This window comes from Coenobita brevimanus, chromosome 109 (genome assembly GCF_032717465.1).
Source record: "Coenobita brevimanus isolate Jiangsu-jjx chromosome 109, ASM3271746v2, whole genome shotgun sequence".
In the NCBI taxonomy this organism is placed as follows: Eukaryota; Metazoa; Arthropoda; class Malacostraca; order Decapoda; family Coenobitidae; genus Coenobita; species Coenobita brevimanus.
Window position 1 is genome coordinate 33,964,331 of NC_137062.1, and position 25,881 is coordinate 33,990,211.

The 25,881-nt window shown below is 38.0% G+C and overlaps 1 protein-coding gene across 2 annotated transcripts in view; it reads right to left on the reverse strand.

Moving 5' to 3' along the window:
• Nucleotides 1-1,532: 1,532 nt before the first annotated feature.
• LOC145417175 (uncharacterized) overlaps nucleotides 1,533-25,881 on the reverse strand; it is a 115,423-nt gene continuing 91,074 nt past the window's right edge. The window contains exon 6 of one of the 2 annotated variants that reach the window (XM_080285951.1): nucleotides 1,533-2,012. In XM_080285951.1, coding sequence (XP_080142077.1) covers nucleotides 1,575-2,012 — 438 coding nt within the window. In that variant the 3' untranslated portion in view covers nucleotides 1,533-1,574. Of the gene's footprint in view, nucleotides 2,013-8,949; nucleotides 9,444-25,881 lie in introns of those variants that run through there. The other variant, XM_080285953.1, reaches the window with a different exon arrangement.

Consider the following 25,881-nt stretch of genomic DNA (forward strand, 5'->3'; position numbering starts at 1 on the left):
TGGCCCTTGTCATTACAGTAGAATAAAGGCCCTGGGTTGATCCTTTTTTTTTTCTCTCTCTCTTACCTTTATTTATTTATATATCTCTGTAACCAATAACTTAGGTAAAGCGAGCCTTTGAAGTAGCCAATAATTCGTGAGGTAAAGCGAGCCACTATGGGGCAGACTGAACGATTTTCATATGCAAACATTCAGCATCGTTCTCCTAAAACTGTTATATAAGCAAATATATCTGAACATATAAAATAAATACAAAATGAGCCTTAGATTATATTAATACTATGAATCATATGGACTGTGAGAGAAGTGTAGCCAACACTATGTGGATATAATCTGGTAAAGGCTACGTAATCAACATGATCTACCAAAGAATCAACATGATCTACAAGAATTCAAGATCTGGTAAAAGTGTTGCACTGCCAATAATTATGACACCAAGAAAAACATATTACTGTCCGACAACCTAACAAATTAAAATAATCATACTAGGAAAACAAATCTTATGAAATTGTGCAAAACTATAACGCCTATTCTCTTTGGAAATCCAGTAGTGTAGTAAAAACGAGGTACAGCACTACAGTGATGAGATAAACTGTTATTCATGTGTGTCATTCTGTTTTAAAATAAATAAAGTGCATGACATTCCAACTAACAATGATTTCCCAGATGATAAAGAGGGATGCCTGCATGTAGTGGCACTGATAAAACCAGGATATACAAATGTCTCTCAACTCCCTCCCTATCTCTCAAAAGAAGGGTTGACTGCAGGAGAAGGGCAAATTCAGCCTGTATTCTACTGGTTTTAAGATGAGAGGGGCTTGGTTCCAAAATAATACCAGTTAATGATTAAGCCCTTCAGCCCCAGAACATCACCTTTTGGCTCTGCTACTCCTTGATTGTTTTACTCAGCTTAGGACAGTGTTCAAACTTGAGAGGTTAGACACAGCCTTCATTACCCCTTTCACTATCAGGATTCTCTTCTTAGTTGATTTAAATGATCTGATTGAGCCAAGAATAAAATAAAAAATATATAATCATGTGATGGCATTAAATGACTTATGGAAAAGCACTTCCCCCCCAAAAAAATTCCACATATATCTTCTCCATTCCTAGCTTTAAATAACCTGTCTGACCGCTCTGCCAGTGTTCTTCAGTCAAATATCAGATGACAAGATTTTTTATTTTATACTACGCTGCATAAATAAAGTGGTGGGTTGTTGCAGTGCTATAAATAAATTAATGAATACTTCAGGGCAGTTGTCATTGAGGATATCATTAGGAGTATTATGTAACTGAATGTGTAAACAGGTCAATGCTGATATGACATCTAACCCCACATATTAATACTGTTTGTAACATTTCTGATGCACCAATTTACTCAGCATTTCTATCTACCTCTAGCCAGATGCTTTAACCCTGGAGGGAATGGCCATGAACAAATTACCTCCATGTCACCCCTTCCTTCACCTTCTGGCTGCCCTCCCTCTAACTCTGGCCTCTAATCTTTAACATACCTCCTCCACCACATCCTTGTTCTCCTCTCCTCTCCTCCTCCACCTCACTCATTCTCAACACTAATTAACGGTGGAAGCTGCACTCTCATTGGCATGTTTCTTATAATGGCCATTCAACATTGCTTTACTGTCAGTCTGGAATGAGCAATAGCCACAAGAGTAGCGTTTCTCCCCTGTATGCACGCGTACGTGTCTGCGAAGGATGTTCTTGTGGGAGGAGCTATAGGAGCAGTATGGACAAGCAAACGGCTTTGCTCCTGTGTGCAAATTAACATGCTCATTTAGAAGTTCCTTCCTGGTCGTAGTATAGGAGCAATACGAACATGCAAATGGCTTCTCCCCCGTGTGTTTTAGGATATGCCTCTTTAGGTTATGGAGGAGTGCAGTGGTGTATGGACAGTGTGGACACTGGTGCACCTTGCTGCTAGAGCTGAGGCTTGGCCACTCCCCTGCTGTCCTTCTCTCATCAGGCCACTCTGTCATACCCTCCCGCTCCATCTGTGGACGAGGCCGCGTCATACAAGTGGTCAACCTAATGGCATTTTACACTCACTTTACTAACAATAATAAAAGTTTTCACATACTAGTGGACACAATTATGAGACACTATTACTCTTTCATCATTTTAAGTAGGACAGACATCCAGTGCACTGCTTGTGATCCAATGATATTCATACCATTTACAGGTAACAAGGGATAAGTCAGAGCCGTTATATGTGATTTCTACACTCAGCCGATGATGAAGCAGGACAAACTTCGTTGATCATCACTGATACAGGGGAACAAGAACTAATGTTTCATAAAATAATTACGGTCATGAAGGCTGAAGAGAATGTAATCATACAGGGTGTGGACGTATTGTGGTGACAGCTACTCTACTTACACTATGATCGAAACTGCAAACTTATGCTGTACTGATTCAGTGGTTTGATTTTCTCGACGATGAGTACTAGTGTATTTATTCTATTTTCTATGATTATATGCTCTAATTGTCAATAGCACTACACTTCCACCATAGGAAACAATAACATATCTCTATATTTATTGAATTTATACAGTGAAGCTTAGTACCTCAGTCTGGACGTTCCAGCCACGAGTAAATATTTATTGCTCTTCGGTACATCCTTTATCGGTACTGCATATTTCGACTGTCGCTCCACTTTTTTTTTTTACGATGAGTTTTTTTCCAAGCTTGCCTTTTTCTTATGCATGAACAAATGACTGTTGAGGTTGGTTTTACTAGCGGCTCGGTATGGGCAGAGATTGCAGGTGTATGGGCGCTCACCGGTGTGGGTGCGGATATGGCGCTTCAGTATGTTGCGATGGGAGGAACTATACGAGCAGAAGGGACAGGCAAATGGCCGCTCCCCAGTGTGTGTGTTTATGTGTTCCTTGAGCAGGTTGTTGCGAGTGGTTCGGTACGAGCAGTAGGGGCACGAATATGGCTTTGCTCCGGAGTGCTGTATGGATATGTGCTTAGAAAGGTCATTCATGTTAGGAGTACTGAAGTCACAGTGAGAACATTGGTGTGTCCTGGTGCTAGTGTCGAGACCCTCCCACACTCCCGTTCTTCTTCTGCCACCAGTCTTTGCCTCCCACTCCATCTGTAGAGGAGGCTCCATCTTACTGTTTGCCATCACACACAACAAATTATCAATGCACATCCTACCTCTTCTAATACAGTATTTCACTTATGGCCTCCATCAGGGTGATTTACAATTAAAGCAAGTAATAATTATTGCTGCTGATGAATTACAACTTATATACTGACCTGGATAGTGTAAACAATGCTGCAAAGCACATTGTTATAACAGAATATTATTATTATTATCAGTACTGAAGGCTTCTTATAACATACATATGTACAATCTCAAGCTCTTTAAATACTGATGCTGACTAAAAATATCTTATGGAACATCAATAAGAAAATTAGCATGATTAAGCAATCCCTCAGTAATGAGGCTAGAACTCTCGGCAACTATGCAGTACATGTGTGATTTGCTCCACCTGAAGGAAATGAGCCACTTTACCAAATGAATACTATGTTGTGGTTGCAAGAAATTTGATGGACTTTACTTCTAAGGTGGAAATGAGTCTCTTTTGTTGCTAGTCAAACAAACTCCCAAATGTGACTACACCTGGCTGTCAACTGAATGGAAAGGTTTTGGGATTTTTCTTATGTTAGAATGAACATTCACTCTACAGGCAACAGGACATAACACATACTTGCATACACGGCTTGGCATGTATGTGATCAGTAATTCCTTTGACCTTTTTAGGAGGGTGGGGTGGGGGGCTGAAATTTAAGTGGGAATCCCCTCAGCTCCTCATAATAAAGATCAGTGAAGGCCTGGATGAAGGATGGCTTATATCTTTCACTTACTATAGTCTTGTGAAACATTATTCCTGTACGTTACTATTGAACATTTGTACATTTGTTTTAACATGACAAAGATCCTTAATTCCTTCTAGGTTAGCTGATGGTCAAAAGTAGTAAGGCTGGAGAGTTGATTGACAAGTAACTAAGGGGACTCATTCTTATGTCATAACTGAGGCTCACTGAATTTCATGCAACCACAATTTAGTAATCAAGTTATAGACGTGCCCCAGTTTTGTTGGAGAAATTAAAAAAAAAAAAATGACTATAATAACTGCTTCACTCCACACATACAGCACATGAGGGTAATGAAATGTCACTTGCTACTCTGAAGGATCTTAATATAATGGCTTATACTATAAGTGGCTCTGAAGATTCCATAGCACTTTTTCCTCAGTGATTTGATCTGCACACTATACCTTAATATCCTCTTGAAAGTTACTAATGCAAACTCTGTTATATTAAAACAATATAAATAACAGACACGATAATGCTAAGGCATAACATACAAAATAAATCACTAAGGATGAGATGGTATGAAGCCTCAACGCCACTCAGAATATTGGCCAGTGAGGGTTTCAATAAGAAATGTACGTTGGAAGAAAGACTAATGAGGAATAAAATACGAGAGGGAGGAAGGCTGAAAAACAATATCAGGAGAGGGGAAGATTTACTGCTTTGAAACTGGGATGAAAAGATGGTATGGTGTATTATTTATTCTATGGATATAATGGTCGCATACCTACTCAGATGTTAGGAAGTAAAGGCAGGTGTCTTGCAGGAGGAGTCAGGTGTCAGGTAGTACAGACTGGCATCAGGTATTGTCAGGTAGTAGTGGCAGGTATAGGAAAGTACTGTCCAGTAGTAGTGTCAGATGTCAGGTAGAAGAGTCAGGTGTCAGGCAGTAGTGTCAGGTATCAGAGAGTAATGTCTGATATCAAAGAGTACTGTGAGATGTCAGGTATCACATAGTAGAATAAGTCCATGCTCTGAGTTGGATTTTTTTTCTCTCAAGTTCATAGAAAATCACAGAAAAACAGCCCACCCAAGATCCATTGCAATGTAAATACTGATACGTCATTTCTCCCAGTTAACCCTTCAATCCAACAATGTTCGTATTTCATTTATATCTCCAAGTGGTTTCATGTAATTTAGGGCAGACTTGTAGTAGCAAAGGAATAGAGGCTGTATCTTACTTCTGTTTGAAAATCAACTTTGAGCTGAATAAAATCAACAATAAATGGCATGAATAGAATAAAAAATGCATCATCGGAATGACGACGGTTAATGGTACCAAACGAATGGAAAAGGCTGTAATATTTTGGAACATCCCTAACTTATACTAATGAGATTATGTTGTTTCCACAATACGATATTCTTTTTCAAAATATATGGGTGCTTTATATTTTTTCATTGTTTCCCCCCAGAGACTGTACCTTATAAATATTCACAGATGTTTGATTGTCTCTAAATATGTTTTTCATTTTACCCTTCGTCCCCTCTCAAAATATAATCAGAAGCTTTGGCAAAAATATTCAAAAACTGAACAAGCTGGAACTAACTAACTGATTCTCTCTCTCTCTCTCTCTCTCTCTCTGCCTCAGAAATATCAATACAGTACTAGCAAGACTCAGATACAAAACTACTTTGGGGTCAGCTCATTTTATTCAGATCAGTTACAATATAATGTGTGTATCTATGTCAAGGAAAATGACCTACAGTATTATACATCAAAAAAAAAATCATAAGCATTAAATATGGTGCACAACTGGCATGCTTGCTTAAATTCGAGAGTAAAAATGCAATTAATATCTATAAGACACCTGAGCAGGTAATTCCAAGTTCTGTAATGCTTTGGTTAGAAATATTTATTACATTAATAACACAAACGTAGGCAGGAAGGTATGGGGTCACAGTCTCCCCTAAGATGACCAAAGTTAGCAAATATTTCACTTAAGATTATGAAGGCAAAACATATATTAAAATATACATCAGGTTTATATGAAGGCAAAACGTACATTCAAATATATATCATGTTTAAACAACAAATAACATTAAGCAGTTTAGATAGGGTTTATATATAAGAGTAACTGATGTACAAAGAACATACTATTTCTCATTACAAAAACAATTTAGCCTTTGATAACTACTGCCAAGGAGTGCTTTACATTTTAAGACTTGTGAGCCATTCTGGAGTAACTCGCTGAATATTCCCTACTAGAAACTGTGCTAGTGATAATATTTTAAGACAAAGTTGTCATGAATGTAGTACAGCAAAATTGTTTTCAAAAATGCATTAAAATTTAACAACAGCATATATACAGCAGTGGAATCAATATAAAGGCATTTTTTAAAGGGTATAACATCTGGTAATATACAGATATGATATACTGAATCATTATGTAAAATGCAGTTTCCACAATAAACAATAGTGAAAGCACTGGACAATAAAACTTTCAGCAAATGATCCTAGTTTTAAGGGACGAAGTTATCCAGTGTGTTTGACGGAGGTAACATGTGACTGTAAGTGGCTATTGAGATTGGTCTTGCTGGCTGCTTGGTAAGAACACAGTGTGCAGGTATACGGCTTCTCTCCAGTGTGAGTCCGAATGTGTCTCTTTAGGATATTCTTATGAGACGAACTGTATGGGCAATGAGGGCATGAGAAGGGCCTGGCTCCTGTGTGTGTGTTGATGTGTTCCTTGAGAAGAGCATTCCTGGTGGTGCTGTATGGGCACATTGGGCAGGAAAATGGCTTCTCCCCTGTGTGCTTTAGAATGTGGCGCTTGAGTGTGTGAATATAGGTGGTGTTGTAGGCACAGTGAGGACAGTGGTGCACCTTGTTCGTGGCAGGGGCTACGCTCTGCCAATCCTCGCGGCTTCCTTCTCCTCCTCCTTCTCCAGGCCACTCACAGTTAGAGTCCCGCTCCACCTGCAGAGGAGGCTTCAGCTTATTTCTTTTAACTTTATTAATTTGGGAGGGAATTGTACATTGCATCAGCTCCCTTTGTTTGCTATGCTGTTAATGATTATACTGATAATATTTTTTCATTACTTGAAAATACTGTGCTAAATCTGGGTTTACATTGGTTCCCTTTGTTACCTATGCTGTTAATGATCACACACAGATACTTTCCTTCACTGTTTTACAGGAATATTGTGAGAAAATCATGGTTTATCACACTATACTCATGATTCCAAGGCATACTGTGCTGGCTGATTCCAACCAAATGTGTTACAGGTGCATTACAACCAGAGCGCTTAAATGAATTCCTCTTACATGATCAGAGTAAACGATGAGATATAAATGGCCGGTAATAGGTTGGGTAATAAGCATTGTTGTTGTTGTATTCCCAACCCCAGGCCCATCTGAATAAGAACCTCGTGGGCTACAGACTGAAATGACCCCTCTCTTGCAAACCACCATCCTCTTTTCACAAGGTAGAATGCTGATGGATATGCCGCCCAGTTGTATCAGTGCCACCAAGTTAAGGCATCTTGCTTCAATAGAGTGAGGAAAGAAGCAAATAAGAAGCAATGAAAATGAACAGAAAAATATAATGGAAAAGGAAGTGACATTCACAAGGTATGCTAGGAAGATGTGAAATTGGAGGGACAGAGTACAAGGCAATGATGGAGGCAGGGGTAGTGGAAAATAAGAACAAGTACATATAGTACTTTAATGACAAAGCACAGACAATAAGGTCATAATAAGTGGATGATATATGGTAAGACAGAACAAGAAAAGAGAAAAACATTTGAAGAGATAATAATGAACAGAGCAAGGGGCCACAGTGCATTTACTGTAACCTGACAAAGATCCCTAACCCACTTCGGCTGGGTTTTTGGCCAAGTGTAAACAAAATGGAGGATGGATTTGACTAATAACCAAGAAGACCCAGCCCTTCCTCATAATGAAGGCTCATTGAATTTCACATTATCATAACTAAGTATCCATGTTGTGGGAGTGGCACAGTTCCATCAGATGAGAACAAAGTGAATCTATTGGGAAGAAAAATGACAATGAAATAAAAGGAAAGGGAAGGATGGGAGATGATGTCAAACAGAAGGAAACTGGAAATCACGAGGAAGCAATCATGTAACTTCTGAACGAATTATCTGAATGTTATTGCACAATCAAAAACCAGTCAGTATATAGTCAAACTGGGCAGGTGATTTTCCCCCAGCTTGCATTACCCTGAATCAAACTGCCAATCAACACATCTTAAATACCTGTACTACACTGTCCAAAGCTATCAGAATATTTTTAATTCTTTCAAGCTGATTATGTATTTTATATCATTCTTGCTATTTACAGCTTTCCTTATTCACCTTGGTAGAAATTTCTTGAATTATATAGCTGAGATATAACTTTCATTAACCCCTTCAGTATTACAGTGTCTTCCTTTGCTAAATAAATTCATCTTAAGGTGGCAAAAATAAAATAATACATGGGTGGATCCAAGGAGTTAAGTTCTGAGTTCCACAAATCTTTGAACGAGTGACTGTGTACTGGCGAACAGTGAATGTAGGAATACCATGTGAGATTGTCTCTTGGGTGGACTCTTCATGGTACTCTGTCTATTTATGTATCTACTCTCTTAATTCTGGAGATGGCAGCCACAAACAAACTGCTTCCATGTCACTCTCTCCTCCAACATCAGGCTAGCCTCTCTCCAACTCACAGCACACTTATTAATATACCTCTCCACCCCATCCCTCTGACTTATCCTTGGTCTTCCCCTCCCTTTCCACATCACACACACTCAACTCACTAACAAACACAAAAAGACCTAAGGTGGTGATGGGTCTGTAGTGGGGTAGTGTGTCCAGTGGCTGGTCAGTGGAGCCACCTCTAGTTGTTTTACCTTAACTTGGCTGAGAGTTTTATCTTTTTCAGCTTATTTCACATGGCTCATTGACAGAATAAGACAATACTGCAGCTCTGCATCCACTCCATAGCACTTCATGACTAACATCATAATGATAATCTTTTGCTACAACACGGTAATCAAGATGGATGGTAATTTTGGGCCAAAATGGGGTAAAAAGGGCATAGTTGTATTAGTGCCATTACATGAAGGCATCCCTCTCTTGCACCATACAGTGCTCTTAACACTATAATGGACCTAAGGTGGTGGTGGGTCATTGGTGGGGTAGTGTGTCATCAAGTGGCTGTTGAGGTTGGACTTCTGAGCAGCTCGGTATGGGCAGAAGGAGCAGGAGTACGGCTTCTCTCCCGTGTGGCGGCGCATGTGGATATTGAGGATGTTTTTACGAGAGGACCGGTACGGGCAGAAGGGGCAGGAGTACGGCCGCTCTCCAGTGTGGGTGTTTGTGTGGTCCCTCAAAAGTTCCTTCCTGGTTGTGCCATAGGGACACAGAGGACACCTAAACGGCTTTTCCCCAGTGTGCCGCAGTATATGCCGCTTTAGTTTATTAGAGTACACCGAGGCGTAGGAACAGTAGGGGCACTGGTGGACTTTGGTGCCAAAGAGGAGATTCTGCTGATCTCCTGATGTTGTCCCCTGACACTGAGTCTCATCAGTCACCTGTAGAGGAGGTGGTTCATCTTACAGTCAGGACAACATGCAGCAAATAGTCTATCATATAAACACATCTGCCACTGCACTAACATGGCAGTAGTGATGTGATGCCTTCAACAAAGTGATGTGATATTTGGCCTATTCTTGCTACTTCCACATGATTCTATTCTACTTTAGAAAGACCTCCTGTGCCTGAGGAATTAATGGTTATTATATCTAACTCCCCTAGTTTTAAAAATTCTCTCCTAAGCTGAATAAAAGCATCTGGAAGGGGTTAATTAAATGCAGTTCATAAAAACATACCAGTACGGTATATATACTAACACAAATGACTGACAGTCCAAATATGTGACATGTTTTGCTATATATCACCATAAAAACATTCTACCTAGAAAAAATAAAACATGCTCAGGTATTGCAAGAACTAGTTGTCAATTGCTCATGTTACCACTGTGACTACTTCTATACTGTACTGCATCATCTTGGGACTCATTACCTTATTCTAACATACAATTTTGCCAATACAAATTGCTCAAAATTGGTTTGCTTACTGAACAAGAAACAGACTTTGCCACTAAAACTACGATACATTCTATTTTTCTTCAAAGTTGTAATATTTTGGTTATGTGGCAGGAATGGCTCTCCTTGCTTGCTATTCAGTATCAATTGTCCTGTCTGACTACATGTGGCCATCAACTGAGCTGAATGGGTCAGAAAATTTTTCAGGTTAACACAAACCAGGTACAGTATGGAAAAAATTTTGATATTTGGAACAGCAAGCAGATTTATGAAAAATTTATACAACAAACGCCTCCTGGAGATGTAGAATACTGAATGGTTCTAGTCTAAACAACAGAGCTCTTTATTTTCCTTCTTTATTAAGCAACGTAGCTGATACAAAACACTAAACTGAAAGCACAGAAGAAAAACTCATATGCATGAAACTGTACTGAGTTTATGGATACATAACACTATCATGTACAGGTATACTGTACAAAACCTAATGGGTTCCCAGTCCTGTACAGTATTTTGTTTGTTTACTAATGTTTAAAAGCAACCAAGATGCAGCTTTACGACTTAAAAGAAAGAGGGCAGGGATATTCCCTACATAAAATCGTGTAAGATACAGTTCTCTACTATATATAAGTATTCTAAAATGGTTAACAAAACTCAATTATCTGAATTTCCAGCTGTGTAATCCAATCATAAAAAGAAGGTAAAGCCACTTTTGTAAAAAAAAGATGTCTCAAGAATTCAGAATACACATCTCTACATAAGCAGTGACATAATTTTGAAAATGAAACTTGTGCTCCAGCATTCACTGATGTGATATCCTTGGTGAGGAAGAGGATGATTTCTGTGTGTAATTCAACCCTGTGAGCCTAGGGATGGCTTTTCATTTTATTCATCCATCTCGTGATGATTTTAATCAGCAAATGATCGACTTTTCCAACTGAAGGAATTTGATATAGCCTTAATAACCCCACTCAATAATACAGTCAGGCTGCAGCATGAGTAAACTGAAGATGTCATTCACATTCATGGGTTAAACAACCATTAAGTGTTTGGTGGTCCAATGCCAGTCTGAACATGGCTGCGTATAAATGATGAATGAGCATCAGGCAGGTTGGATCTGATGACCTTTCTAAATAATCAATAAAATTTGTGATACCACAAGAGGTTCATTCAGTTTTCATGAGACTGTGCATATGGTAACAATATTTACTACAGATAAAACAGACATTATCACTAACAAGCAATACATGAAAAAATGGCTACTATTTTTATAAGACCAACTGACATCTGCAATATTCATTGCCTGTAGTGTTACGTTGTTTCACACAGAATGTGCAGTGATACATTTTTTACTGAATCCTGTATTTAAGGTCCTCCATCTTCGTATAAAATCAGCACAAGGTCCACATGGTGTCTCCATCACTTTATTTTAAAATTTCAATCTGTTCCAACTTAACACTGCACCAGCTTACTGCCAGATTCATCTACTTAGGAAAATGCCTTCACACTATCACTTACTGTACAAAGCAACAATAACATCTCTTTGTACTACAGTACATAACATTCACCTACACTTTCATTCTGAGGAAGTCTTACAAAATTCTATTGTTACTTCAGTTTATGAAACCCCTTGAACTTAATGAGTGAGAAAACTTCAATTTCCTTATCACGCAGGCAAAATCTTCATAATCTTTAGCTGGTGAATTTTTAGTAAATATAAAAATAGAAATCATTACAAAACACTAACAACACAGCACTGATATTTACCAGAAATATCATTCTTTTAAGTGCAGAAACTGAAGAATGAGGGTAATGTTGAAAAGGAAAGATTGTAAGTAATGCAGTGTGGAAGGAAAGTGAAACAATACAATAGTGAGGAAAAACAAAAAACAATACCAACAAGGTTCAGAGATGCAGCAAACTCCTCCATGAAGATGACATAAATATTAAATCACTCTAGGTATCTCCAGACACTTATAATCAGCTTAGAAGAGAATTTTCAGATTGTAAAGGCAAAATAAAAACCTTCCTTATTCACTTTAATACAGGAGGTGCTTCCCTAAATTGAATGAAACTGGCTCGAGGTAGAATGAATAAACCAACAAAATAATTTGATTGATGGGGTTAAGGACAAAGTAGGATGAAGATATTTTTGTTGGGAAGCAAACCAAAAATGACACAAGAAAAGGGTAATGAGTTTGCGTCCAGCGTCGTGAAAAGGGTACAGAGTTTGTGTCCAGCATGCTGACGTAGGGCAAAAATGGCAACAAGAAGAGTATAGGGTAAAGTCTGATTAAAGAGTGAAGAGATGAGTAAAGAGAAAAGAGAAGAGTAAAGAGAAATTAGTAAAGAGTAGAGAAAAAGAATAAAAGAAATGTGTAAAGAGTATAAAGAAATGATAAAAAGTAAAAAGGAGAGTAAACAGAAAAGAGAAATGGGCCAAGGGTAAAAACAAAAGAGTAGAGTCTGAGTGCTGCAATTATCATTCTACAATGTGCCCTTTGCCCTTGTGAGTGAGCATGTGGCTATTAAGTGTAGACTTCTGGGTGGCACGGTACGGGCAGAAGGTGCAGGCATACGGTTTCTCCCCCGTGTGGCGCCGGATGTGTGCCTTCAGTATGCTCTTATGGGAGGAACTATACTGGCAAAATGGACAGGAGAATGGCCGGTCGCCAGTATGTGTGTTTATGTGCTCCTCCAACAGGGCCTTCCTAGATGTCTTATAGGAACAGAAGTGACATATGAATGGCTTCTCCCCTGACTGCTTTAATATTTGTCCCCTGAGATTATTGGAGTTGCATGTGGAGTTCTGCCAATCTTCTTCAGCTCGTCTCCCATCAGTCCACTGAAAGTTAGCCTCCCGCTCCATCTGTGGACGAGGCTTCAGCTTACTTTCCATCATCAAATAAAGGACACATCAAACATTCTCTTGCTCACACGGGGAGGGTGGCTCTATTCTCAGTTCACTGCTTGTAAATTATAAGCAATGTCAATAGGACTTTATTATAAAATAAAGTCTTATTAAAAATGTACAGTGTCGACTGCAGAAGGAAAAAGTATTCCATACTCCTTTTGATCAATATTGGCACTGATCAAATTTTCGTCAAATATTGCTTGGTGCAAATGTTCTCGTATACATTATTACAAAGTATATAGTTATTTCTAGGCATGAAATAACAAACTTACATACCTAAAGCCTGGATGATGTTGTCTGGCAATCAAATACCATATTATAAGGATATGAACACCCTAGAGAGACCCTAGCGATGTTTCCTCATTTGTTGAAACTATGGATCCCATGAAAATGAATACATTTCAGTTACATCCATGAAGGATGAACACAGTTCCCATAATGAAGCATATGTTATCTGTCAATCTATAGTCAAACTCCTTAAACCCAGAGGGGGTGGCCAAAAACAAATTTTCCCATCACCCTGTCCTCTGCCATCAGGCTTTCCTCCCTCCAACTCAACTACCACTCATACTCCTCTAATACCCCATCCCTCCATCTCATTCTTAGTCTCCCCATTCCCATCCTCCTCTCCTTAACCTCCCTCACATACACTCCCTAAGTTCATCACTCATGTTGAAATTAGAAGAAGCAAACAGCGTAAGTATCTCTTTATTGTTTATTCAGTACAAAACATATGTATAACATTAATAATTATAAAAAATAACCTATGAACTATTGTAACAGTATGGAATTTTCAACAGCTACTGTGTATGGTAAGCAGTATTATGGGAAAATTAACAACTACTGGGCCTTCTATGATGACCCTTGTATTTCACAGTAACAGTGATTAACCTTCATTTTGGCAACATGTTTTTCACCCTTGCCATTAAAAATTTTATTCAGCTTTAAAAAGACTTTTTGACCTTGAGGAGTTAAATACAGAATTCATTAAACCTTTCACTACTAAGGTCCTTCCTTAACTGTCTGGTGTTAGCAAAACAGAAATGATAATGATGTTAATGGACTGGATGGTTTAATATGTCAAAGGAATTAATTTGCTTGACGATTCAGTTCATCTCTAGAAGTAAAGGAGCTGACTGTGTCTACCTAACTCCTTGACCTCAAAAAGTCTTGGCTGAAAAAAATAACTAAGAAAGGCAATAATAAAATGAAAAAACTGTCTCCAGGCTTAATACGTTAATAGTTCCTACAAGATACGACCATCTATACAATGCCATCTAATGTGAACTATAATAATGAAACTAAAATATGTGGTTGTCTTGTGATAAATGACACCACAAGCAATAATGCAATGTGATGAGCAGGGGTTATACTCCTTTGTTACTTGTGGTGATGCCATCTAACAATATACTGTGCTTACAAAAAGGACTTCTATATCACAAAATTTTAATTCTTCTACCCTGAGAAATGTAATCACTCTCTCTACTCTCAGAAATATATATGGATTCAATAACACTACTAATCTTGGCATAACTTCAATCTGAGATATTAATTGCCTAACGATACTGATAGGATCATTTAAACTAGTAATTTCTACTACTAATATACACCAAGAACATTGCAAATAGTATCACTGGCTTTATCTTCTTACCAATGACACTCTAAAATAATCTACAGGTATATATACTACATTTCTATATTCTAAACTGTAATAAAAATATATTTACTAGATGAAACAGAACTGATATTTCACTTTAAGAGTGCTGTAATCTGTAGTCCTTCAGTTGTCTTTATTTTTGTGTATTAACATATGGTTCTTCAGTGAGATCTTGTGTGCAGATTGGTAAGGGCAATATGTACAAGTGTAGGGTCTGTCTCCCGTGTGTCTACGCAAATGGACATTTAAAGAACTCCTCTGGGAAGCACTGTAGGGGCAGAATGAGCATGTATATGGTTTCTCCCCAGTGTGGAGGTTAATGTGTTCCTTCAACAGCTCTTTTCTGGTTGTGCCATATGAGCAATATGAACAAGTGAACGGCCTCTCGCCTGTGTGTTTTAAAATGTGCCTCCTGAGTTTAAAAGAGTCTGTGGTGTTGTAGGCACAGTGTGGACACTGATGCACCTTGCCAGCTGAGATGACCCCCTGCCAATCTCCTGACGTTCTTCTTCCATCCCTCCACTGAGAGTTAGGCTCCCGCTCCACCTGCGGAGGAGGCCTCAGCTTACTTAATGCAATGACCATGGACAAACATAGGACTTGTGTCCAGTTTCATCCAAATTTCTTTTTTACAATAAATTATATACTGTACAGTTAAGTTACTGAACAATATGTCACTGTTAGCTTCATAAAAATATATTTTATCATCTGCTAAATAAATAGCCACTTTTAGCCTTGCACTAAGACTTCATACTCCAAGATGGCCTCAAAAGCTACATCTCCTTATTATCTTCGATAACACAAAAGAGCAGATCATGCATTATCAATGAGGCCACAGAAACATGGTACGAGTGTCATATGCATAAACTCTTTGCTGGATGTGTTGCTGTTACATTATAACACAGGAAGTGTTGTTATACCAATACAGTAAAACCTCGATATAACGGACTTCAATAGACCGGAATTCACTTTTATCGGACTCGAGGAGCTACCGGACTAAATTCCTAAATATCGGAAAAAGGACGATAAAGCCAGAAGCAGTCAGGACTGCCTGACCACTTCAGGTATGTTCACCACAATAAGGTAAGTAAAAGACATGTTTATTAGTGTACAGTACATTATTATTATATATATTATACCATGTGATAAATGTAGTGAAGTTATAACTCAGTGCAGTACTACAATGGTAGTCAAAACAGTTTAAAAACTGTTCATGCAATCCGGACTAATGTCTGATATATCGGAAAAAGTCCGGATTAGCAGGGGGAAGTCTGGATGTCGCTTTTATCAGAATTTCGCATTTTTCGGAATGGTTTGGGCCCCAATTAGTCCATTATAGTGAGGTCTTACCGTATATGTAAAAATGCACTTCCCTCCCCCGTTCATGTAAAGCACAATGCAATATGGTATACTTAAGACTGTAAAGTGATTGGGATATCAGAACTTATGTTACACTCAAAACAAACCACACAACATAGCAGAACAAAGGAATTATGAGACTTGTACTTCATTCTTGGGTAGGACCATCCCCATTATATTCAAGTCCATACTATTCCTTCTTTTTTCTTCCTTCCTTTCTTTTTTTTTCTTTTCTTTCTTTTACTTTTATTTCAAGGAAACAAAGAAACATACATGTGTAAACATAATACCCATCAAAATTCAGTGGTGGAGGTAGGCTAATTGCAAATAATGTACTGTAAATATAAATCCTTGTTATGTTAACTGGGAACGTATATAAATCCTTGCTGACTTAATTTATTCTCAATTTATAACTCTGTGGCATTCATATTTTTATTGTTATAGTCCACACTTGTAGCAGCAGTTACGACCTTAGGCTCATCTGAATGTGAACCCAGTGGACTGCAGGCTGAATATGTCCTTCCACAGTCCGCCGTTCTCCTTTCGGGGGAAATGGAGGGGACTGTGGGGAATTTGTAATAACCAGGCAGATCTATCACCCAGTCATATCAGTGCCACCACATGAACGCATCCCAATCAAGCACCAAGTTCACAGTATTAGAGGAACTGCTTATTACACAGCCATTACTATTTATAAAACTGTATAAAACTGAACTGCCATCTTCCCCAGTAACAACAGCAACTGTACGGAAAAAGTTATGTTTTGGTACGTACCCCTTATTTAACCTCTTCAAAACGATGAGGTTTTTTATTTTATTCCCAACATCTCCAGAATTTTTTATTATGCTGTGAAGATTTCTCAAACTGGAGAGTTTTCATAAAATCTCTACTATATGGGAGTGTATCCTCACACTGCATCAGCAGTAATCAAAAAGAAAAAATATAAACACTTCTTAATTAATCAACACACACATGAACATACAAGTGCATACAGTATATGCATGCTGACACATACACAAATGCACATACACACACACACACACACACACACACACACACACACACACACACACACACACACGCACACATGAACACACACGCACGCACACACAAATGCATGCACACGCACACACACAGGACCAATATTCATCTTCAGCAACTAATTTGAAACATTAACTTCAGATTCTATTCAAACATCAGGCTGAATATCTATCTTTAATATGCAATATGTAGGAATAATTCCTTGCAGGCTTTGAAGGTTAATAAGGTAGTATTATTCATTAACACAGAGGAACCTGATGTAATGCTATATTCAGTTAACTACATCTACAATATGTCAGTCAATGTTGCTGCTGTGGCTCCATGCTCATCTGGCTTTGTACCCAGTGGGCTGCAGGGTTAAGCTGCCTTTCTGCAGTCCAACAGCCTCCTTTTTAGGGGATAGGAAGGGAGTTGAGGGACATTTGTATAACCCGGCACACAACAAAACCACCCTCATGAAGGCACCCCTTTGCAGCAGCTATCATTCTATTCTTTCCCTTAACTGACATGCCCAGTGCCACAGGTCACTGAAACACATAATCTAAGAACAAAGACAGTATTAACCCCTTGGGGTCGAGCACTGTTTATAAAACTGCCTGTCATGAGTGGCAGTTTTCACAAAAATCAGTGATTTTTCAAAAATTGCTCCTATGAAAACTATAAAACTTTTCTTTTCTTTTAAATAACAGAACAGAGGAAGGAAAAATGAATACCAAAAATAATCCATACACCAGATTACTGGTGTCCTTCATTCATAATAAATCTGTAACAGTTGGACTTGAACAGCTGTAGGTTGAAGTTTGGGGGGAAACAACACTGGAGTAGTGAGTTCCAAATAGATGCAATTCGGGGAATAAAATGTTTCTGATAGGCAGAAGTTCTGCACTATGGCAGTGTGACATTCCAATCATAAGCGCTGCCAGATGCCCGTGTAGCAGAGGGGAAAGTGTGGAGAGGTGGCACAATGGATGCAACTTTGAACAATTGACATAAAAGTATCTATAAAATGATGCAAAGGAGGCAACATTCCTTTTTACCTGTAGAGGAGGTAGTTCATTTGTAATAGCAAGGTTATTAATAATTCTAACAGCTTTGTTCTGAAATTTGTCTAGTTGTTTTAGAGCTCTCCACATCTATTCCACAAGGGTGAGTACTATTCCACCTGAAAGCATACATGACTTGTAAATTATAGCTAACTGCTCATCAGTGAAGAAGTTACGGACCTGTACAATGATCCAAGTTTCTCTGAGGTGGTTTTAGCAAGTGATCTGACATGAGAGGTCCAACTGAGGGCACTGTTAAGTGAGACACGAGAATTTCAATACTTTTGGAGATGGGAATACTAGTAGCACTGAAGGTAATATGTGAATCTGGCAATATCTATTAGTAAACAGGGCTCTTGTTTGGCGAGCCACAGCTCGCAAATGCGAGTATTTTTTCCCTTCGGTGAACAAATTTTACATGCAAGTCACCTTTTGGCGAAGAGAAAGTACATCCACTTCAAAACCCAGTAAACTACAAAATAAGTAAATATCACTTAAATGAACAAAAAAGCAAGTTGTGATCAATTATTAAGTCTTTCCTCGTCGCCACTGTGAATGTTTAAAAACAGACCGATGGCTTGTAGTCAGTTTGGTTACTAAAATTTATTTGGTTCGAAAATCTGAAACCTTAGGAGTCAAGTGGCTTGCAATCATCGGGAGTTAGCAAGAGCCCTGGTAAATTCTATCTATTTGGTTTTGCAAGCATAAAGTGATACAAGGTTGTTTTGTCCCCATTCACTGACTGTAGATAAGTCTTGATTTATGGAGACAGCTGTACTGGGTTGTGAGTTAGAGATATCAAACTTTGTGAATTGGGTGTTTAAGTGTGAATGAACTATGAAGTGTTGAGTCATCTGCATATGAATGGATGGTATATTGGGTGACAGATAAGAGATCATTAATATGAACCAGGAACAGGGTTGGAGCCAGAATTGAACTACTTTTACTCTTATCTTTCTGTCAATGAGATATGAGGAAAGCAAAGGAACAAAAGATGTTAGTCCATAGCAAGGGAGTCTGGACAGCAGGGAACGATGCCACACTCTGTTGAAAGCTTTAGAAATATCCAGGGCTACTGCATGAGTTTCTCCATGTTGGACAATCGACTGATGGATGGTATGAGTCACGAGACTGAATATATTAATAGTGGACCTTATCATATTGTCTTTCACTAATTAAATTGTTGGATTCAAGGTGTTTAACTATGTGCTTATTCATTACAATTTCCAATACTTTACCAAGAGATGACATGATAACTATTGGTCTGTAATCAGAAGGGTCAGAGGAACTTCCTTTCTTCGGAACTGGGTGGATATTGGCTTCTTTTCAAGAATCAGGGAGTGAAGAAGTACATACAGTATGCACAGTCTGAATAATTTAGCTAGAACAGAAGCAAGTTCTGGGGAGCACTTTTTCAAAACTCTTTAGCTTTAAAATGAGTGGTGTTTTATTGCAGAGCAGTGGCTGAGAACGTTAGAATGTCTAAACGTTCTGTCCCCATGACACGTTCCGGAACAGGGACCGACCTTTAGGAGTTAAACAAAAGCTAAAATTATACATCATTCCCTGTTATCTCACTCTATCAACTCTTTCATGCAATACAGTATTAGACAATCACTCTGGAACTGTTTTCCACAATTTGTTACTAATCAGTCATTTATCCACAAACAACAACCCTATCAACTTTATCTGTCCTGACAACATGGCTGGTTCAGCTAAAACCATTCTTTGTGCAGATCAAGACAACAAAAACCAAATACCAAAACAGTGCATCACAATAACAGTAAATATGCTTATCCTGAGCTGACTCCAGCAACTGAGTAAAAAATTTTACATACTCTGTTCATCGATCTTGGGTCAAAATACCTCTGACGCAAGTGCTGATAAAATACTTTGAGTGAATAATTTCCCGCTAATTAAAATTCAGTGCCATAACAATAGATCTTTCTTGGCAGAGAAATGTATTTGAAAGCAGGAACTACATTAAATTATCTCTTCCTATCATTCACTACTCTACATATGCACTTTATATAAGAAAACAACAATACATTCACTTCATCTCTTCATATCATTCATTGTTAGCTTTGTGTGTCATTAGATGTGCCTTTAATGTGGACTTTTGTGTTGCTCTATATGGGCAATAAGTACACCCATATGGCTTTTCACCCGTGTGCCTGCGAACATGCGCCTTCAAGTTGTTTTTCTGTGAAGCACTATAGGGGCAGTATGGGCAGGAATATGGCCTCTCTCCTGTGTGCGTATGTATATGTTCCTTGAGAAGGCCTTTTCTGGCAGACTTATATGGACAGTAGGGGCATGAGTGGGGCTTCTCTGTGGTATGCTTCAAGTTATGCTTTTTAAGAGCCTCAACACTGGTGGTTTGAAATGTGCAGTGTGAACACTGAAGCCGCTCGGTGAACGATGTCAGAGCCTGCCAATCTTCTCCACTCCTCCCATCAGTCCCTTCATAGTTTGCCTGCTGGTCCATCTGCAGAGGAGGCTCTGTCTTACTTTCTATCCTCATATAAGTTTTTAGCATTACTATAGTAAGTTTCATATATTCTACAATGTTAACTGTCTCATAGTACTAGACCATCAATATATTAATAGGATGACTCAAGGATGATTTCAAATAAGCTACATGTTCAGTACCCACCCCAACACACACACACACAAATTTTACTTCATGTCACTCATACTGCCATTTACATGAATGCTTTTTACTGTACCTTTAAACTGCAACTGCAATACGATATTAGGACAATGAATAATAATACATAAAAGAAGCACACGTGGCAGTCCTGTCGCGTTATGCACTAAACGACTTGTGTTTTATTCTCACCTCGGCAAATACACACTTACATGATTCTGATTATCCAGCCTAAATTTGTCATTTCCTTTTGTATTGTAATTCCTTCCATACTGTATTAAAAGCATTGATTAAAACAAAAAAATCAAAAGCACTTTTTAATGATTAAACACAGATTTAACAGAACTTCCACTAAACTATACCTGTACCATGATAAAGTAAGCAATGATAAAGTGCTGAATTTTGACAGACTGCAGCCTAGTCTTTACAGTTTTTTAGTGTTGTACTTAATTCTGCAACAAGTTTATATCATAGCTGCATCAAATCAAGATCTGTTAGTAAGTCAGAAAATAATATTTATAAAGTCCAAGAGCTCTGAAACTTAAAAAAAAAAAAAATCTGAAGCTACACACCCTAAAAGTCATCTGAAATTTGTATCTAAAGTTTAATTTGTCAATGTTTTAGAACTTAAGGACATCAACAAAGCCCTTTTCCTGATGCACCACTGACTCTGACCTTCTTGGCTATATTTCATGGGTGCTCACGTTCCTACAATGACTCCACTAATTTTCTCTATTTATACTCCATACTTTTTTCCCCCCCTCCCCCCTACCTCAAGGACCTTACTTAGGAAAGACTTCTTGAATTCAAGGAGTTAATGAAGTCTACATCCAACCCATTCAGCTCAAAATGTCTCTCTGAAGCTAGATTAAACTGCCTGGACACAGCAACAATAAAAAGAACAAGTTGTCACCAGATTGTAGGCATTAAATATCAATTATACACTGATTTACACTTAAAGAAATCCATATCATCAATGCACTGAATCCTCTTCTAATCTATGATACTATGTGCCTACCATTTGCACTTTATGACAAATAATAAGTCTCAGATTAATTATGAAGAAGGCATGTGAAAAATCTGAATGCAATACTGTATCACCATAAATCTGGTACAACATATGCCACATCCTGAAGGCATAACAGATATGCAAAAGCAATAAGAACATTCCTTTCAGCCTATAAATATTCTTAACTAAAATTAGTGGGGTAGCACATGGCTATAAAAAGATCCATTATCTTTAATCCCTCAGAAGAATCCAAGGATTCGCATCCTGGTATACAGTATATAACCATCACCTAGCTAAGAATTATCTAGGTCAAATTAGCAGCTTCCTACTGTAAAAATTTACATAAATAAATAAATAAATAAATACATACATAAATAAAAACTAACAGCCAATTCCATATTACCCCCAAACATACCCTTTACAAAACTTCCACTTTCATGCACACAGCTGTCACTAAATACACTAATTCCTCATTCATCCTAGGCCAGCATGGGGATTATTCGATTCTAACTATTCATTCTCCCACTGAGGAAGTTTGATGCTACAGCTGGCCTCTTGTGACATATAGATAAATATAAATACAGATCAGTAGCTGGGAAAAAAATCAATCTAACAATGTATCCATCACCAGACTCACACGCGGGTGATTGCTGTACCTGTATGTAACCTGATTCTCTGCCATTTGGTTGCCCCAGCTCCAACTCACCACCCCCCGCTTTCTCATTTACAGTATCTCTCCACTCCATCCCTGGTCTCTCCCTCCCCCCCTCCAAATCACAAACACTCTTCTAGTCGGTCTTTCATTCTCCATATGAATCTTAAAAGAACAGGAGTTTATGCTGTCTAGGGTAAAAAGAATAACCTGTACACCCCCAAGCAACCTAGGCAAAGCAACTACTGTTATATGATTTACTGAAGTGCTGGTTATGAAATTATATTGCTACTGTTTACTACTCTCATGAAGGGAACTGTAATACTGATATAACTTCATGGTACCATACTAGCTACTTAATATCTTTTATTGTCTTATCTTTTGTTCCTTATTTCCAGAAAAATTATAGCAGATCAATACTGCCTTATCCATGGCAGTACACAACACACCGGTTTTTATAGGATTAAGCACAGAGCACCAAGCCTTTATTTACATGTATGCACGAAGACTGTCAACTGGGGAGTAGTAGAAGAACGAACAACCACAAAATAGAGACTGCAATACATTTCCTGCGGCAAGAAAAATACCGCTGCAACATTTACTCACATTTCTTTAGCCAACGAATGATGTGGCTCAGTATTACCTGTACAAAGCCATGTGGACAACTGACTCTGTCCTTTCCAAATTTCTCATATTTTCTGGATTGAAAATTTTCCAGAACTCAATGTTCTCAGGCTATAATTATTAATATTTTAGTACGGTTCACAATACACTACAGTCTGTACTTGTTTTATACAATATAGAAAGCACAGATCTTTGTGAAATATAAATAAGTAATGACAAGCAGGAACTTTAATATTAAACTTTCCAGATCATCACAATCAATAAAATTTTTGAAATAATGCAAGACTTTGTGACTATGGTTATGATAGCACATTAAGGAGTTGGTGGGGGTGGTGGTGGTGGTTGTGGAGGTGGTTGTTGTAGTTGTGGAGGTTGTTGTTGTTGTGGTGGTGGTTGTGGAGGTGGTTGTTGTTGTGGTGGTTGTGGATCACTTGGTCGATGTGTCTGTAAATGAGCATTGAGTGATGACTTCTGCGTGGCCTGGTAAGGACAGTGGGAACATGAGTACGGCTTCTCCCCAGTGTGAGTCCGAACATGGACCACCAAAGACGATTTCCAACAAGCACTATATGGGCAGTAAGGACATGTGTATGGTTTCTGTCCTGTGTGAATGTTTATGTGGTCACGGAGGAGTGCCTTGCGTGTGGCCTTGTAGGAACAATAGGTGCAGAAAAACAGTCTCTCTCGAATGATTGGGATTGTGTTCTTGGGGTCGAGTGACTTATGATCGCTACAGGAGGGGATTTGTTGTGCCTTGATGGGGACCTGCCACTCCCTTGGAACTCCTCCATCGTTTCCTTGAGAATCTGTCTCCCACTCCACCTGCAGAGGATGCTTCGTCTTACTATAAATGCGGGGAAATACCTCATGGGGACACCAAAAACAAACACGCCAATTCTGAATGTGACAGCAAAAGGAGAGCAGCAAACAAAGCCAAAGTAATGTGTATGATTGTTGCCATCATTATCACTCAGGAATATGTTGGCTGATACAGTATATACAGTACAGCAGTGCAGTACCGTGGGAATGGAAGTATTATACCTAAATATGTGAAAGTTGATTAGTCATAAGTTTCAATGTGAACCCTTGAAGTAAAGCCAAAACTGCTGTATCTTTTGAATCAACACCTTTTCCATAAGCTGGTGTAATTTTTCCATTTAAAAATTAATAGCACAGTGTAATCAAGACACATATGTTACTGTCTATTAAAATTTTTATGATTAATCCTTTCTTCCAACCATGATGCCCATAGTGAAAACATTGATGTACAAGAGTTCCTCTATCCATTACTAGTGGCTTATGTTGGTATATCAATGTCTTTCCTAAAGTTTCTATTCATTTAAAACCAAGTCTACAACCAGACATTATCTTAAATCATGTACTATATATATATTAGTGACATTTCCATTACTAAACATATATCACTTCACAATACCGCACCTACATGAGTGTAAATATGTGTCCAATGCTCCTGTAAGTATCCTGCAGAGAATTTAATATTAACTCATGATGCTTAGACACATTTCACAGACACACAGAATATATTTTATGTGAAGGAGTAAAATCTAACAACCAAAGGTCTAAGAACAAGGAACAGTGTAAATATAGAACCACACCAACAAGGTGCATAGCTCTGTATATAACACAATGACCCCCAATTGTTTCTTTTGCAAACAGTAATGCTATTATTATCCACAGCCTGCTCTATGAAGCTGTGAAAGGAGTTAGGCTTATATGCAGCTTGTATAGAGTGTACTGTAATTCTCTCCATAATTTTTTCCTCATTGTACACTAATTTTGTAACTGATTCATGAGTGATGAGTGAGTAATGAAGGAGGTTATGCTAGTTCCTCTCATGGTTTACCCCTTCACTATGGCAAATGTCTTCCATATTTCATTCTTGCTACTTCCTGACAATTTCATTATGCTGGGGGAAGGGGGAGGACAAACTCTTCATTAACTTCTACAGCATGAGGTGTCTTTTTCAGTTGAATAAAATGGTTTATACTGACAAACAAATAAATATAATAATAACAGTTATAACAAATTAACAATAATAATAATAATAATAATAATAATAACTGTAGTACAGAGGTAAACAAAATGCATTACTGTATTTTCTTGTCCATGTTCCTTGCTGAGATTTTTTTGGCTATAATATGCACAGTAAATTATGCAATATTGCTGACTAAAATGTAACTGTTGCCTGTTGTTCAGTAATTAATTTCTTCCAATGCACAATATCAACTGTATGAATAAATTTTTGATATTTTGAGGATATTGCTGACTCACAATATTATAAGAACTGCCTGTAAATAGGAAGCAAATATTATTCTTTCGACTGATTCTTTTTCTTTTCTTCCTCTTCCTCCTCCTCTTTTTTTTTTTTTTTAAATTAAAAAAAGACTATTATAAATAAGTATATAACACTGATTACTTGGGTTATGCTTGTATGTGTAATGATACAATAACCCATAGGTATTAGCATTACTGCATGGAATACAGTAATATATGTAAATGTTATGCCAACAAATTTCCACAAGAAAACTCAAATTCACAAGTGATGCCGTATAACACCAATTCCATCACTATTTCTGAAATGATATCATGATCATTAACATACAGTACAGTAACATAATGCTCTATAATGAACACTAGCAGCAAGCAATATGCAGCACTGAAGAGCTAATTCATTACTGTAACTGTATTGTCATTTACACCTTTGTAAATTAGAGTGTAAGATCAATCATCTGTTTAAGGAAAAATTTATGAGATAGCAAAACCCACAGTGTGAAGCCTCCACTGTTTCATTTGGTATTCTTTACTTTGGCACTTGCACATTTCTGTCTTGCACCACTTCAAACAACAAACTTAGCTCTCTCTCTCTCTTTTCTTTTAATGAAGTATATTTTCTGTTTAAAAATATATTACTTATCATGACTTCCAAACTGTAATTTTTATCGCTACCAAGTGAGTTCT